At 42.1% G+C, this 17,022-nt stretch overlaps 1 protein-coding gene across 1 annotated transcript; it reads right to left on the bottom strand.

Moving 5' to 3' along the window:
• Nucleotides 1-14,591: 14,591 nt before the first annotated feature.
• Nucleotides 14,592-17,022, bottom strand: LOC128741943 (probable isocitrate dehydrogenase [NAD] subunit alpha, mitochondrial). Its single transcript, XM_053838076.1, has 5 exons — nt 16,893-17,022; nt 16,234-16,398; nt 15,995-16,173; nt 15,581-15,932; nt 14,592-15,411 (listed from the first exon to the last, which is right to left on the bottom strand). The coding sequence occupies exons 1-5, from the start codon at nt 16,917-16,919 to the stop codon at nt 15,070-15,072; spliced, it is 1,065 nt and encodes a 354-aa protein (XP_053694051.1). The 5' UTR covers nt 16,920-17,022; the 3' UTR covers nt 14,592-15,069.

Genomic DNA, 17,022 nt, shown 5'->3' with positions numbered 1-17,022 from the left:
AAGAGCCCCGCGATTGCAGAGCAGATGCGCTGAACTTCGCTGAAAGTTCAGAGTTACAGCTTCCTTTTGTTTATCCGCTTCTCTGCATGTGTCAGTCTTGTTCGTATATTCGTAATAACTTAGGGCCTACGTTGAGTCGTCCGCTCCAACGTCTTCAACCTATGGCTGATCCCTCGTGGCCCCCCACGACAACGTACGGGTCACCGTGGGAAGCAACGACAGAGATCAGATAAGGAAAAAGAAAAGAAAAAGAAAAGGGGGAAGTTTTAGTTAACATGTTGATTGCAATTTTCGGGTTAGTAATATCACGAGGATTCCAAAATTCTGTCTGCCCATATCCTATGCTACTACTAACTACTCGCTAGGAAGGACGCTACTCATCTCTCTAACTACCCATGTCATTACGGTCGGCAACCCAGCGCTGTTCAACCACCTACGCTCATTAAAAGCCACAGTCGCTTCTTTACATGTCATCATTGCAGTATTGTAGCTGTTGGCATTAATTTTCGAATATTTTGTGCGGAATATTATTCAAGAGCAATATTATCGCTCAGCACTATCGGAAAACTATTTAAACTTCCGAATAATAGAGCAGATACGATATAATGGGGACTGGCACTCGCTCGTATTATTCCCGGTGGCAGTAAATGCTTATTTGTAGCGGTAGTCAACCGGTTTTTTGGTATGCTCTTCAGATAGTCGTCAAATTGAAGAATTTCTGTAACTAAGAAGGATATGGTGGATCATGTAGAACAGTGATGGCCAAACTGCGGTCCTTCGTGATGATTCGTGTGACCCGAGAACTGATTTGAGAGATGGCAGACTTATGAATGGTTGGCAAACGGCTTATGATTATGGTTGGTAAACGGCTGGATAATGCGGAATATAGACCCCATAGTGGTCGTTAGCCTCTTATCCAGCCACTCCGATCCCGACCTCCTCGTGGTACCAGCCGGAATACGAGCAACCTTAGCGGAGATTGGGTAACCAACCCCGGTGGAAACTAAGGTCGTATACTAACCGGAAAGGAGGTATAGTGAGTCTCGGCACTATAAGATGGCAGCCCCATCACGAGACTCGGTAGTGTTGCCCCAGTACGGCTACACACCTAAACAACACAAACTAACAACATTCAAGCATATACGGAGCGGAATATTCGGCATCGATCTAGGCGACGGAATAAGGACGACGAATGGAGACTCGGGACTTGGAACTGCAGATCGCTAAATTCCGCAGGTTGCGAGCGGGTGCTGATTGAACAGCTGGAACCCCGCAAACACGGCATCGTAGCTCTGCAGGAAATTTGTCGCAAAGGAGAGAAGGTATGGAAGATCCGTGGCGGAAAGGCCCAGTTTTACCAGAGCGGTGGCGCTATCAACGAACTGGGGACGGGCTTTGTAGTGCTGGGCGGAATGCAGGATCGCGTGATTGATTGGAAGGCGATCAACGAGAGAATGTGTGTATTGAGGGTAAAGGGCCGTTTCTTCAATTATAGCATCATTAACGTGCACTGCCCGCACGAAGGTAGACCCGACGATGAGAAAGAAGCGTTCTACGCGAGGCTGGAGGCAACGTACGACAGCTGCTCGTCACGGGACATCAAGATCGTCATCGGGGATATGAACGCCCAGGTCGGTAGGGAAGAAATGTATAGACCGGTGGTAGGACCCCATAGCCTGCACACCGACACAAACGATAACGGCCAACGATGTATAAACATCGCAGCTTCCCGAGGCCTGGTGATCCGAAGCACCTTTTTCCCGCGCAAGGATATCCACAAAGCCACCTGGAGATCACTTGACCAACGTACAATGAACCAAATTGACCACGTTCTCATAGAGGGCCGATTCTTCTCTAACATCACGAACGTACGCTCCCGTCGGGGTGCGGATATTGATTCTGACCACTACCTAGTAGCAGTACATGTGCGCTCAAAGCTGTCCACCGTATACCGGACACGTCAAAGCCGCCCTCCTCGGCTGAACATCAGGCAGCTAGACAACCCACAAACTGCCGAGAACTACGCGCGAGTACTGGATGAGGCACTGCCTTCTTCCGAGGAGTTAGGTGCTTCAAACCTCGAAGACGGTTGGGGCAGAATACGCTCGGCCATCGGAGAGGCACTAGGTATTGAACCTCGGAGTACACAAAATGATTGGTTTGATGGGGAATGCCAACAAGCGGTGGAAGAGAAAAAAAAATGCTAGGAGAAATTATCTAAGTATTGCCACTAGAGAGAACCTGGCCAAGTACCGACGAGCTAGGAACCAGTTGACCTCGATCCTGAGGAGAAAAAAGCGCCAAAAGGAGGACAGAGATCGTGAAGAATTAGAGCAACTATTCCGAGCTAATGACACGCGCAAGTTTTATGAGAAGGTGAACCAAACTCGAAAGGGCTACACACCGAAACCTGACATGTGTAGGGACGAGGGATGGAATCTAATTACAAACGAGCGCGAGGTGGTCGACAGGTGGAAGCAGTTCTTCGATGAACACCTCAATGGCGAAGTCGCAGAAGGAGGCGGAACGGAAATTAACCTAGGAGCGCCCATGGAAGATAGTGATGTCCTAGCACCTGATCTCCAAGAAGTCAAACGTGAAATCAGGCTGCTGAAGACCAATAAAGCCGCTGGGAAGGACCGCCTACCGGCAGAGCTTTATAAACATGGCGGAGAAACGCTAGCAAAGGCTCTACACTGGGTTATTTCTAGGATTTGGGAGGAGGAAAAGCTACCGGAGGAATGGATGGAAGGAGTGGTTTGTCCCATCTACAAAAAGGGTGATCGGCTAGACTGCTGCAACTATCGTGGTATTACGCTGGTCAACGCCGCCTACAAAGTACTCTCCCAGATCCTGTTACGCCGGCTGTCACCGATAGCACAAGGTTGCGTAGGGAATTATCAGGCGGGTTTCATGGGGGCTCGCGCAACTACGGACCAAATTTTTACTATCCGACATATCTTGCAGAAATGTCGGGAATACAACGTGCCCACGCATCACATCTTTATTGATTTCAAAGCAGCATACGATACAGTCGATCGAGACAAGCTATGGCAGATAATGCACGAATACGGTTTTCCGGACAAACTGACGCGACTGACGACTGACTGACTGACGAAACTGAAAGCGGAGAGTGGCGGAGGCGTATGAATCACGAACTACAGGCACTGCTTGGGGAGACTACCATCGTACATCTAGCGAAAGTTAGCAGGCTACGGTGGGCCGGACACGTCTTAAGGATGCCGGACGACAGTGCGACGAAAATAGTCCTCTTCAACAACCCCACCGGCACACAGTGGGACGGATTCAAAAGAATACGGACATCGATATTTGCGATGAAACTACCAAAGATATCAACTTACTGTCTTCTGCAATGTTTCTTCGATTTATGAGAACTTTATAATAGTATTGTAAAATTTGGGATTAAGGGGATACCACAACAGATAGAAAAAATAACTTTTTAGTTTCAAGCTTACCGTCTTCGATTGGTGAGAAACATTTGTAGGTAATATTGTTTTGAGCAACTTCACTGAAGAAAGAAAGTGGCTATCTCTTACGGGAAAAAAGTTACGGAGCGAAACTTGCGGGTACCCCCTTAATATTGGTATTTTTCACATAGCTCTTTTATTTCAACTCTTATAAACATGAAATGTTCTGCAAAGTTGTAGACAATACTAATTTGCATATTTTTGTAAAATATGTGGAAACTCTACAATTGCCGGTTTTCAAGTTGTTTAAATTTTCTGCTTTTTTCATTGCAAGCTTTAAGGGGATGTTTCTTGAGTAGTAGCAGAATGTAGCAGCTGACTTATAATTTTTTTGCAACATCCACTCTTTATGTATAAGAGCATGTATAAATGACAATGGGATCTCATGGGCTAAATGAGTAAATTGCATTTAAGTTTTTCAGTTTTGAAGATTTAACCCTCCAACGAGAAAGACCGCCTGCTGACCTAGATCCTTAGAGCAACTTATGAAATTTGTTTTGAACGAACAATATAAAAAGTTTGTTTACAATAGACTTCTTGGCATTTTGGAAACAAGATTACAACATTCTGACCATGCGCTCGAGAGTTTTCATCTTTCAAAACCAAGAATTCATGAGAATTGTAAAAAGATTATTCCGTCATTTTTACTTTTAGAGAAAAGATCATTTAGAACAAATTAATCGACCTCATCATTTTTGTGAGTTGTTCATATGCTTTATTTAAATTTTGTAATACATTTGATTTTTAAAAAATATTTAGATATACCGCTGGAGACATGGGAATCGTGGAAAAAAGTCATTAGCTCGAACGTACGGTTTTTTTTTCGATGTTACCTGTTAGAGAATCAAAGTAAATAATATGTACCTAACAACTTGTCGCCTGTTCGAATCTTGACTGGGAGATGCTGCGATAGAATCGCAGCACTATCCCTACAATTGCCCTGAATTCCTACAACTGGCTGTGAAGTCTGTCGTAATAGAAAACAAAGTGCCAAGTTTCGAAAATAGCATCTAGGCTTTACTTTACTTTCACCCTGGTTATGGCATTCGTGCCTTAATTTGTTTTTATGTTTCTGTATATATAAGACATGTTTAGTAAAAGAAATCAGCTAATTTAAGGTAACATGAGATTTGTACGACTTTAAACGTTCTTTTGTACTGTAAAACTGATAAACTAAAATGCAGTTTACTCATTTGGCCCATGAGATCCCACTGTCATTTATACATGCTCTTATACATAAAGAGTGGATGTTGCAAAAACATTATAAGTCAGCTGCTACATTCTGCTACTACTCAAGATACATCGCCTTAAAGTTTGCAAATAAAAAGCAAAAAATTTCAACAAATTGAAAACCGGCAATTGTAGAATTTCCAAATATTTTACAAAAATATGCAAATTAGCATTGTCTACAACTTTGCAGAACATTTCATGTTTATAAGAGTTGAAATAAAAGAGCTATGTAAAAAAACCAATATTAAGGGGGTACCCGCAAGATTCGCTCCGTAACTTTTTTCCCTTAAGAGATAGCCACTTTCTTTCTTCAGTGAAGTTGCTTAATATAATAATATCTACAAATATTTCTTACCAATCGAAGACGTTAAGCTTAAAACTAAAAAGTTATTTTTTCTATCTGTTGTGTTATCCCCTTAATCCCAAATTTTCCAACACCATAAAAAAGTTCTTATAAAGCGAAGAAACTTTGCAGAAGACATTAAGTTGATATCTTTAGTAGTTTCGTCACAAATATCGATGTCCGTATTCTTTTTAATCCGTCCCACTGTGCGGCACCAGGAACAGGGGGGCCCAACGTGCACGATGGCTCGACCAGGTCGAAAGCGATTTGCAACTTCTGAGACGACTAGGAAATTGGCGACGAGTGGCCCAAGACCGAGTTGAATGGAGACGAGTGCTTGAAACAGCACGAGCCACCCCGGCTCTATGCTGCTGAAGAAGAAGAAGAAGAAGAAGAAGAAGAAGAAGAAGAAGAAGAAGAAGAAGAAGACTTATGAATAATTTTTGATGACACAGGGGTCACTCAGTTTAATCGTAGTACCTCGTGCATATTGTAGATCTTATTAATAATTTTTGATCTTATGGCTATCCGGTTTAAATCTTGTGGTGATTTCTGGAAATCGGTTTTTGTTGCCGCCTATTTTACATTTTGCTATGCGCAAGAATGGCCAGAGGTCATTGCGGCCCGCGGACTCTTGGGACGATCTGATTTGGCCCACACCACACCTATGTCTGGGCACCCCTGATGTAGAACTTCCCTTGGAGATACAGGTATACCTCGATAGTACGTACCCTCGTTAGTACGTACCCTCGATACTACGTACCCTCCATAATACATACATTTTGCCTCGATAGTACGTATCCTCGATAATACGTACATTTTGCCTCGATAGTACGTACATTTTTCAGCAACACTTTATTTGTTTCATTCCAAGAAATTAAAAATTAATTGCTATATTAAATCAATACCACTAAAATGTATATTTATTCAATAGTGCATGCAAATTTGCAAATTTCATGCAATATTAAACGTAATACAACAATGTCTCAAAGCCTAAAATTGTGATTCGATAGTACGTACGCTAAACGAAGCAAAGGTGTACGTACTATCGAGGTATACCTGTATGTATATACGCCGTATTAAGTGTAAACTGTGAGGATGGTATTGAAGCGACAAAATCCGAATTCCATGGCAATATTTTAAGCACTATGACCATCTTTTAAGAAGTGGGAATGATGGTATATTGAGGATAGCCTTCCGCTATCCCTTGAATCAGCAAAAGAAAGCTTTTACTTGAAGAGCTATACTCCAAAAAGATCTAGGTAGAAGTGGAATTCCATTTGAAGTCTGCCAGGATTGGACAATGGATAGAACTAAATGCATATCGAGGCTATAAAGCTTTTCGAGAGATCCACTGAGTCCGACTGCGACGACAGGGGCCAGAATGGAGAGGAGCAGGCCGCCGGTGAGTTGCCACCGTCCGACTTGATGGATTCTTCGACAGTAGCTCATCAGCATTCGGAGGGGCTTTGGGAGACAAACAGCGTCATTCATGATAATTTTATATTGTTAGTTGAATACCGTTAACGCGATTAGTCACAAGACATGCAAATCACTCTAATAAAGGAAGGAAATTAGAAAATAACAATAATAATTATAATTAATTACATCAAAATTAATACAATAGAGGTGACAGTAACAACAATGATTCAGTCAACAATGATAGCAATATTGAAGATGATTATAATTGTAACATCAGTAGCAAAAACAATAATAATAATGAAGTAATAACACAGGAAAATGACACAGGAAACACGGCTACTGATTATAACTTCCTGCCCATTAATAATTGTAGTTTGGCAGCACAGGTATAAGAAAAAATTCCGACTCATCATAGAACACTCAAACATATATTCATTCGTACCTATACACCCATGCACACTCATACATGCGTATATATACACATATATACATGCATGTGTGTGTATATTTTTCAGTGCTGTGCTGTCCATAATCGCATAACAGTCACAAATTCTATGACAATCGCATAGAAAATGTCTTGATTACGCAAATAAAGATATCACATCACTTTTAAACACTCGTTTGTTCTAACTAGCAATAAATTTAGATTTTCATGAGTAAGTCAAAATGAATCAAGAACGTGTGTGTGAAGGTAAGCAAATCGATTTGCTGTTGTTTCGCTCAGTGCTAATTTACACTTTTTACGTTTTTCCGGATCTTAATTCATTGTTGCCTATAACGTATCGGAACCCGCTTATTTCATCGCATCGGAGTGATTTGGAGTGCATCATCTTCCTGCGGTTACTAGTGAAAAATCACCAAAATTTATACTGATGTTTTACTAACCTTCGATCGTGCAAAAAAGCAATGGAGTCGGTTTGTTGTGCTTGTGCTTGCGATTTAGCAAAGCCAGACGAAATTATTTGCAGTGGCTTTTGAAAATCGGCTTTCCACCTAAAGTGTGTTCATATGTCTGCTGAAATGCGCGATGCTGTTGCTGGTTGTCCCCAATTGTTCTGGATGTGTAGAGCCTGTACGCAAATGATGAAAAACGCTAGTTTTCGTCAAGCTATATCGTCCACAAATATGGCAATGCAGACAATGGTCGATGAGCAAAACAAGGTGCTGGATGAAATACGGAAAGAAGTCGCTCTGAACACTACCAAAATCAATACAATACTTGAACGCACACCGATACCGAGCACTCCACGTCTGCCGAGATCCCAACACACGCTAAACTTGCGGAAAAGGGCTGCTGATCCCGGACGAACCCCCGCAACGTGAGAATGCATTTGAGGGTACTAGGGACATCGAACCACATGAAGCAATACCGTTAGCCGCTGCTCGAAAAGAACAGCTGTTTTGGCTGTATCTATCTGGCTTCGATCCTCAGGCAACAGTGCAGCAAGTCGAAAAACTTGTCAGAAACAATTTGCAAACTGACAAAGTTGTTCACGTCGTTAAACTGGTCCCTAAGGGCAAATCACTTGACGAGCTTACATTTGTCTCTTTTAAAGCCGGCATCGATACTGAACTAAAAGATTTAGCGCTGTCCAAATCGACCTGGCAAAAAGGAATTAGTTTTCGACAATTCGACTTCCAACACACCTCGAACACACGCGCTCCCTTTCGTTTTCTTTGCACACCAAGAGAGAACCAATCGCAATAATCAAGTATTATCCTTATCCACTCCTCGCCGCACGGAATATTCTACTGCTAGCAACGAACGATCTCCGAACGAACCACTTTTACACAACAGCGCACCATGCCATGCCATTCGCTCTTTGATTTCGAACAGACGTGATCAGGTCACTCCCGCCGTCCATTCATTCACTCTCTATCAACAGAACGTTCGTGGGATTCGCACAAAAACAAATGATTTACTGCTAGCCTTGTCCCAATGCGATTATGACGTCATCGCCCTCACAGAAACCTGGTTAAACAACGATATTCGCAATTCGGAATTTGCACACAACTATAACATTTATCGGTGTGATAGAAACGAACGGACCAGCCGGCACAGGCGTGGCGGAGGAGTTCTCATTGCTGTGAATGAACAACTTCGTAGCACTGCTGTTTGTGTCGCAGGCAGTGATCAGCTGGAGCAAGTTATTGTTCGAATTGTACTGCCGAATTTTGATTTAATCGTTTGCTGTGTCTATCTGCCACCGAACAGTGAACCCGCACTATATGAACAGCATGCATTATGCGTGCAAAAATTGATCGATCTTGCGGGCGACCGTAATTTAGTTTTGGTGGTTGGTAACTATAATCTTCCACACTTATGTTGGACACGCGATGAGGATTTGAATTGCATACTGCCAATTAATGCTTCGTGCGCATCTATTTTATCAACTGGACTTGTTCAAATAAATGACATAGCGAATTTCAAGGGAAGGCTCCTTGATTTAGCTTTCATCAACGATAATAGTCGCGTGCAACTGCTGGATCCGCCATTGCCGCTGCTTACGATTGATCAACACCATCGCCCCTTTGTGTTAAATTTTGAGTTTGGTGATGAAATGGAAAATGTTTTCAACGTTCTGGACCCGCTCTACTTTGACTTCAATCGATGTGATTTCGAATCGGTTAACAGCCGGTTTGCCGACACTCGTTGGGATGATTTTCTAGTCGGTTGCAGTGTAGATGAAGCTGTGTCGAGGTTTTATGAGCACATTTACGGTATACTTAGCGAAGTTTGTCCCAAGAAGAACCAATCTCGCCGGCGTGGTAGTAAGCAGCCGTGGTGGAACAACCAGTTACAGCATCTGCGAAACAGACTCCGCAAAGGTAGAAAGCAGTTCTTCCGCCGGAGAGATGAAAGGAGCAAAGCTTTGTTGCGTGATATTGAGGGCGAATATAACTCATTGAATGCACAATGCTTTCGCTGCTATATTCGACGCGTGGAATCTACTGTTAGATATGACCCTACATCATTTTGGACGTACGTGAAAAATCGGAAGCAACAAGGTGGAATCCCTCAACGTGTACATTATAACGGAAATGCAGCCGAGTCCCCGCTACAGTCAGCGAACTTATTCTCGTCGTTCCTTCGGAGTGTGCAAAGTAATAACCTACCACCTCCGTCTGAAGCGTATTTGAGTAGTTTGCCAACGTTTGATTTGCGCATGCCGCTTTTTAACTTTTCGCTAAATGAGGTATTGTTGAAGCTGAAGGCGATTGATGGATCTAAAGGCGCCGGACCTGACAACCTGCCACCGCTTTTCTTTAAAAACTGTGCAGCGACGCTCGCAGCTCCTTCAAGAATTATTTTTAATTTGGCCATGACGGAAGGAATTTTCCCGCGTGTGTGGAAGACTGCTGCAATTGCACCTGTCCATAAAGCAGGTAGTGCCCATGATGTCGCGAACTACCGTGGTATTTCGATCCTGAGCTGCCTGCCCAAAGTATTGGAAAGCCTTATCCACGACTCACTCTACCCGAAGGTTGATCACATCATTTCGGAATGGCAACATGGTTTCGTGAAAAAACGCTCGACGATCACCAATATGATGGCATATGTCTCTTCACTGAAAAGCGCACTTGAGAAGCGTCAACAAGTCGACGCCGTGTATGTTGATTTTGCTAAAGCCTTCGATAGGGTACCACACAATTTGATGATAGCGAAGCTTGACAAAATCGGGTTTCCTGAATGGCTGACACGATGGATACTATCATACCTTACTGGTCGTAGTGCATTTGTTCGCGTAAATGGAACTAGCTCTATTCCGTTTGAAATACTCTCTGGACTACCCCAAGGAAGCCACCTGGGGCCGCTGTTATATGTTCTTTTTGTAAACGATTTATGCTCAACTATAAGGTCTCCTAAGTATATGTTTGCCGACGACCTAAAGTTTTTTCGAGTAGTTACATCGGCAACTGACTGTAGTGCCATACAATCCGACATCGACTTGCTGTTAAATTGGTGCTCGCTGAACGGAATTTGCACACAACTATAACATTTATCGGTGTGATAGAAACGAACGGACCAGCCGGCACAGGCGTGGCGGAGGAGTTCTCATTGCTGTGAATGAACAACTTCGTAGCACTGCTGTTTGTGTCGCAGGCAGTGATCAGCTGGAGCAAGTTATTGTTCGAATTGTACTGCCGAATTTTGATTTAATCGTTTGCTGTGTCTATCTGCCACCGAACAGTGAACCCGCACTATATGAACAGCATGCATTATGCGTGCAAAAATTGATCGATCTTGCGGGCGACCGTAATTTAGTTTTGGTGGTTGGTAACTATAATCTTCCACACTTATGTTGGACACGCGATGAGGATTTGAATTGCATACTGCCAATTAATGCTTCGTGCGCATCTATTTTATCAACTGGACTTGTTCAAATAAATGACATAGCGAATTTCAAGGGAAGGCTCCTTGATTTAGCTTTCATCAACGATAATAGTCGCGTGCAACTGCTGGATCCGCCATTGCCGCTGCTTACGATTGATCAACACCATCGCCCCTTTGTGTTAAATTTTGAGTTTGGTGATGAAATGGAAAATGTTTTCAACGTTCTGGACCCGCTCTACTTTGACTTCAATCGATGTGATTTCGAATCGGTTAACAGCCGGTTTGCCGACACTCGTTGGGATGATTTTCTAGTCGGTTGCAGTGTAGATGAAGCTGTGTCGAGGTTTTATGAGCACATTTACGGTATACTTAGCGAAGTTTGTCCCAAGAAGAACCAATCTCGCCGGCGTGGTAGTAAGCAGCCGTGGTGGAACAACCAGTTACAGCATCTGCGAAACAGACTCCGCAAAGGTAGAAAGCAGTTCTTCCGCCGGAGAGATGAAAGGAGCAAAGCTTTGTTGCGTGATATTGAGGGCGAATATAACTCATTGAATGCACAATGCTTTCGCTGCTATATTCGACGCGTGGAATCTACTGTTAGATATGACCCTACATCATTTTGGACGTACGTGAAAAATCGGAAGCAACAAGGTGGAATCCCTCAACGTGTACATTATAACGGAAATGCAGCCGAGTCCCCGCTACAGTCAGCGAACTTATTCTCGTCGTTCCTTCGGAGTGTGCAAAGTAATAACCTACCACCTCCGTCTGAAGCGTATTTGAGTAGTTTGCCAACGTTTGATTTGCGCATGCCGCTTTTTAACTTTTCGCTAAATGAGGTATTGTTGAAGCTGAAGGCGATTGATGGATCTAAAGGCGCCGGACCTGACAACCTGCCACCGCTTTTCTTTAAAAACTGTGCAGCGACGCTCGCAGCTCCTTCAAGAATTATTTTTAATTTGGCCATGACGGAAGGAATTTTCCCGCGTGTGTGGAAGACTGCTGCAATTGCACCTGTCCATAAAGCAGGTAGTGCCCATGATGTCGCGAACTACCGTGGTATTTCGATCCTGAGCTGCCTGCCCAAAGTATTGGAAAGCCTTATCCACGACTCACTCTACCCGAAGGTTGATCACATCATTTCGGAATGGCAACATGGTTTCGTGAAAAAACGCTCGACGATCACCAATATGATGGCATATGTCTCTTCACTGAAAAGCGCACTTGAGAAGCGTCAACAAGTCGACGCCGTGTATGTTGATTTTGCTAAAGCCTTCGATAGGGTACCACACAATTTGATGATAGCGAAGCTTGACAAAATCGGGTTTCCTGAATGGCTGACACGATGGATACTATCATACCTTACTGGTCGTAGTGCATTTGTTCGCGTAAATGGAACTAGCTCTATTCCGTTTGAAATACTCTCTGGACTACCCCAAGGAAGCCACCTGGGGCCGCTGTTATATGTTCTTTTTGTAAACGATTTATGCTCAACTATAAGGTCTCCTAAGTATATGTTTGCCGACGACCTAAAGTTTTTTCGAGTAGTTACATCGGCAACTGACTGTAGTGCCATACAATCCGACATCGACTTGCTGTTAAATTGGTGCTCGCTGAACGGGATGGACGTGAATGTTCAAAAATGCAACGTCATCTCATTTTGCAGAAATAGATGCATAATTTTGTTTGATTATAAAATGGAAACTGTCAGTATTACCCGAGTCAATTCTGTTAAAGATTTGGGCATTCTGTTGGACAGCAAATTATGTTTTGCTCAGCATGTTGCAGTTACTACCGCTAAGGCTTACGCTATGCTGGGCTTCAATAAAAGGAATACGCAGCAGTTCGACGATATCTATTGCCTGAAGTCGCTCTACTGTGCGATCGTACGCAGCATTCTGGAATATGGTGTGCTTGTATGGGCACCCTACCATACTGTCCATATCAACCAGATTGAACGAATCCAGCGTCACTTCATTCGATATGCTCTGCGAATGCTGCCCTGGAATGATCCAATTCGTCTGCCTCCGTATGAACACCGATGTGCTCTTATACACCTACCTACTTTGACCAACAGGAGAACTATGTTGCAACGCTTGTTTATATACGATCTTCTGGAAAGTAATATTGATAGCCCGGAGCTGCTAGGCCAAGTTCGGTTCAACGTACCACCTAGGCATACCCGACGAGCGGATTTCTTTAGACTGCCGTTACATCGTACTCTCTTCGCCCAAAGTAATCCAATTGACGCGTGTTCTCGTGAATATAATATTGTGTCTGACTGTTATGATTTTAATGTAGCTAGAAGTACCTTTAAACTTAGAATAAGTCTTTATTAATAACTGTCTGTGCGACATAGTCGAAGACCAGTAAATAAATAAATTAAAAAATCTCATGAATGGTGGGTAGGATTTGGTTTCAGTTTTCTAGAGAAAATTCTGTGCATACCAGCATTTCATCTAGGGAACTGAGTAAGCCCTCCCGGTGCTTCGGCCTAAATGGACTTGATTTAAAATCAGATCCGTTCAATTCCGCTCCATTCCGCTTTACGAGACGCATGCTACACGTAAAGGTAAATTATGCAATACTACATACTACACATATATCCAACTTAAACTATATTACATTCTACATGCGGAACTAAGCTTTAGGTGTAAGCCGAAGTGCGCGTCAAACCACCTACCCATGGGAGGGATATTTGCTAAAAGAACTGAAATTATAGAAAAATAACATGATGATTCGTTAGCTGAAGCCTCAGACCACCAGTGCGCGTCTTTCATTTAGGGTATGAAAGGATGAAGGCAATGAAGATGCATCCAACATAGCTCTAGCCAACGCAAGTTCTTACCTAGAACCTCCACGTAGTCATACCCGGTTATGCTCTTTCCTTAAGATTGAGTAGCTAAGCTAGGAGGTGCGATGCTGCGTGGATCCCGGCTGTCTGATATCAAAATTGTGCAGACGGCCGATCTACTCGGCCCCGTTGGTAGGTAAGTCCCAACATATATTCTAATCATTTGTTTCGTTCTAGCTCTTCAAACACCTACTATACAATGGAAACATTGACCGTAGAACTTAGTAATAATGTACATGGATATTGTTGGGCTGATGTAATTATAGGACTGATGGAAGCTCAAACGATGCAACTATGTCTGATTCAAAGGACTGCTGGTGAGTTCGTTATATTTTTATCCATATTAATATCATATCATTATATATCATATGATAAAGTCGTTATATGCATTATATGATAAATTCATAAATACAGAGGAATCATATGAGTAGAAAACTGGAGGATGGAGTGAGGAGTCAACCGGAATCACTAGGAGGAAACTCCTGAAGGTCTGAAACAATATTTATGTTGCACTCTTCGAACAAACAAACCATCGCGTGGGTTAAAGCAGAAGTGCAGCGAAATTGATTATTACATGGAAGGATTCTAATGCTGGAAGGAAATTCTTATAATCCCGGAATGCGCACAAGTGTCTCTGCTTGTGGGTCCGCCCAATCCCTTTTGGTCCTTCTACAACAGCTTTAGAGTGAAATTCATTTTACAATCAAATTTGGATCTATTGTAAGTCTACCCACATACACTGGCAGGACCTTGAACTGATGGTGGATTTCCCGTCATACATGCATATTAGTGTGCGTCTTTCATTTGTGTAAAAATACAGGCCAGACTTGAAACCTGGTCCAGGAAAAGCAATCCTCAAGATTAAAGCAAGCCGAGCGCTAAAGAACTTTCACAAAGAAATTAATATCACAATCAACGTACGATTTTTTATTGATCAGTAACGATATTGGTACTACACGATTTGAAATAAATTAACTGCCAACGGACATTCTAAGTCGGTCATTTTAATTTTACAGCCAATGTAAAATTGCGTGGTTCGTTAGAAGATTCAAGTAGGGCAAAAGTTCCTTTTCGGAGGAGCAAGCCACATTGGTGGGGTTATACAGGAAATGTTATTGTCTGAGAAGAGCTGCTTCTTGTAGAATACGTAGTTATAGCTTAACGGTTGGTTATATACGGTTTGATAGCGTAATACTGTCTGCTCAAAAGTTTTGAAGTACTACGGCGCGCTTAACGGTTTGGATTCTTGCACTTTACAGTATAGAATCTTAAAAATACTCAATACAATAAATATTTGCAGTTTTTGGCGGTATGACGAGTAAAATTCAATAAAAAACGGCAACGTAATTTGCTTTGCTCTTCCTGCTGAGCGCGGATGAAGTATAGTTACGTCCGTTTACTTGATTCTGTCACAGATGGCGTTTGTGTACTCGGAGCACTTTGCTTTGCCGCCAAGATCTCCCGTAAGATGCTTGGCTTCTTTGATCGTCTCGAAGCACGCGTTTTGAATTTTCTCAGCATGCTGATTTAACTCCATATGCCGCAACATCATTACAGCTGACAATAGTAGGGCAGTCGGGTTAGCGAGATCCTTACCAGCAATATCAGGTGCTGTACCGTGAACAGATTCGAACAGTGCACCATTGAGACCCATGTTGCCGGATGGCGTTAGACCAAGACCACCGACCAAACCAGCGCACATATCGGACAAGATATCACCGTACAAGTTTGGCATAACCTGAAAAAGAAAAGAATATGATTAGTGTACAGTTCTTAAGAATAATTTTTGTTTATGGATAAATTGTCGATTAAGGGACAGTGTGAACTACAATTGAACCAAAAACTTATCACGACTTTCGATACCTTATTTTAAGATGCATTTTATAGTATTGTAAACATGTTCTTACCAGAACATCGAATTTACTGGGATCTTGTACCATATTCAAGCACACTGTGTCCAAGTATTTTTCTTCGAATTTAATTTCAGGATATTTCTTGGACATCTCTCGACAGCAACGCAGAAACAATCCGTCCGACATTCGCATGATGTTGGCTTTATGAACTACGGTAACCTTCTTACGGTTGTTGTCTTTAGCATATTTGAACGCATACTCAGCTACGCGACTGGAAGCTTCCTCAGTAATCAGCTTGATACTTTGTACAACTCCATCAACTATTTCATGCTCAATACCGGAATATTCACCCTCAGTGTTTTCTCGAATAGTGACAACATCGACGTTGTCGTATAATGTTTTATAGCTGATAAATAAACGTTTGGTAATTGATTAAATTGATGCAAATTTAATTTGTCACACGCTTACCCTTCCAAGCTTCGGCATGGACGCACATTAGCGTATAGGTTGAATTCTTTCCTGAGAGCCAAATTGAGTGATCGATGGCCTTTGCCAACGGGAGTCATTAGAGGTCCTTTCAAACCAACCTTGTTACGATTCACCGATTCTATGGCACTTTGTGGGATTCCAAATTTACCATCTGGATTCTACAAATTGTTCGAAATAAAATATATCATCATAAAAGAAACAAATGCTGTCAAAATTACCCTGACAGGAGTAACATCTACTGCCTCCCATTCAATCGGAACATTAGCAGCTTGGAAAATTTTTTGAACAGCAGCAGAAATCTCCGGACCAATTCCATCACCAGGAATTAAGGTAACTTTACGAACTCCGGAAGCGTAACCGCGATTTCCAAGCGAAGTAGGAACCTGCAAGTTAAAAAACATACATAAATGAATTTTATAGTTGAATGCAAATGTCGGTAGACAAAATGTTACGTAATTAGAATATTGTTTAAAGGAATGAAAAAAGGTTATTTGCAAAATTTTTCCAATGGCTGCTTTAAAATCGCTTGATGAGAGCAAAAACCTAATGGAAATAGGAATCAATAATTTTATTTACTTGGATAATTGGAATTTCTAAATGCTTAGAATTCGTAGGGGACAAGGTTATGTAAATCTTGACCCAGTTGTCCTTCACTTTTTTTGAAATTTTTTCCCAATGGGATGGAAAATTGTCTCCCAACTAGAAAGGAAATACAATCGGCTAGTGTTAGTAACTAAACAGCAATAACAAAATTGAAGATTTAACAACTATTTTCATAATTCATCAGTTTGCTATTGAGTTTTCGAAAGCAAAATGAAAAAATCGTAACACAGGCTTTTCTTGGTATTTTAAACTGTCACAGTGTTTTCCTTCTTACAATTTTTCTAATGAAATGCGCTGCCATCCTTAGCAAAAACTGTTTAATATTTGCCCGTAATTTACAGACTAAAATTTAAGAAACGCGATTCGGTTCGGAGTTCTAACGTGAAGAGACTAATAATGATAGA

Source organism: Sabethes cyaneus, chromosome 3 (genome assembly GCF_943734655.1).
Source record: "Sabethes cyaneus chromosome 3, idSabCyanKW18_F2, whole genome shotgun sequence".
Taxonomy (NCBI): Eukaryota; Metazoa; Arthropoda; class Insecta; order Diptera; family Culicidae; genus Sabethes; species Sabethes cyaneus.
The sequence above is the reverse complement of the archived record's forward strand: the minus strand, read 5'-3'. Positions and strand labels throughout refer to the sequence as shown.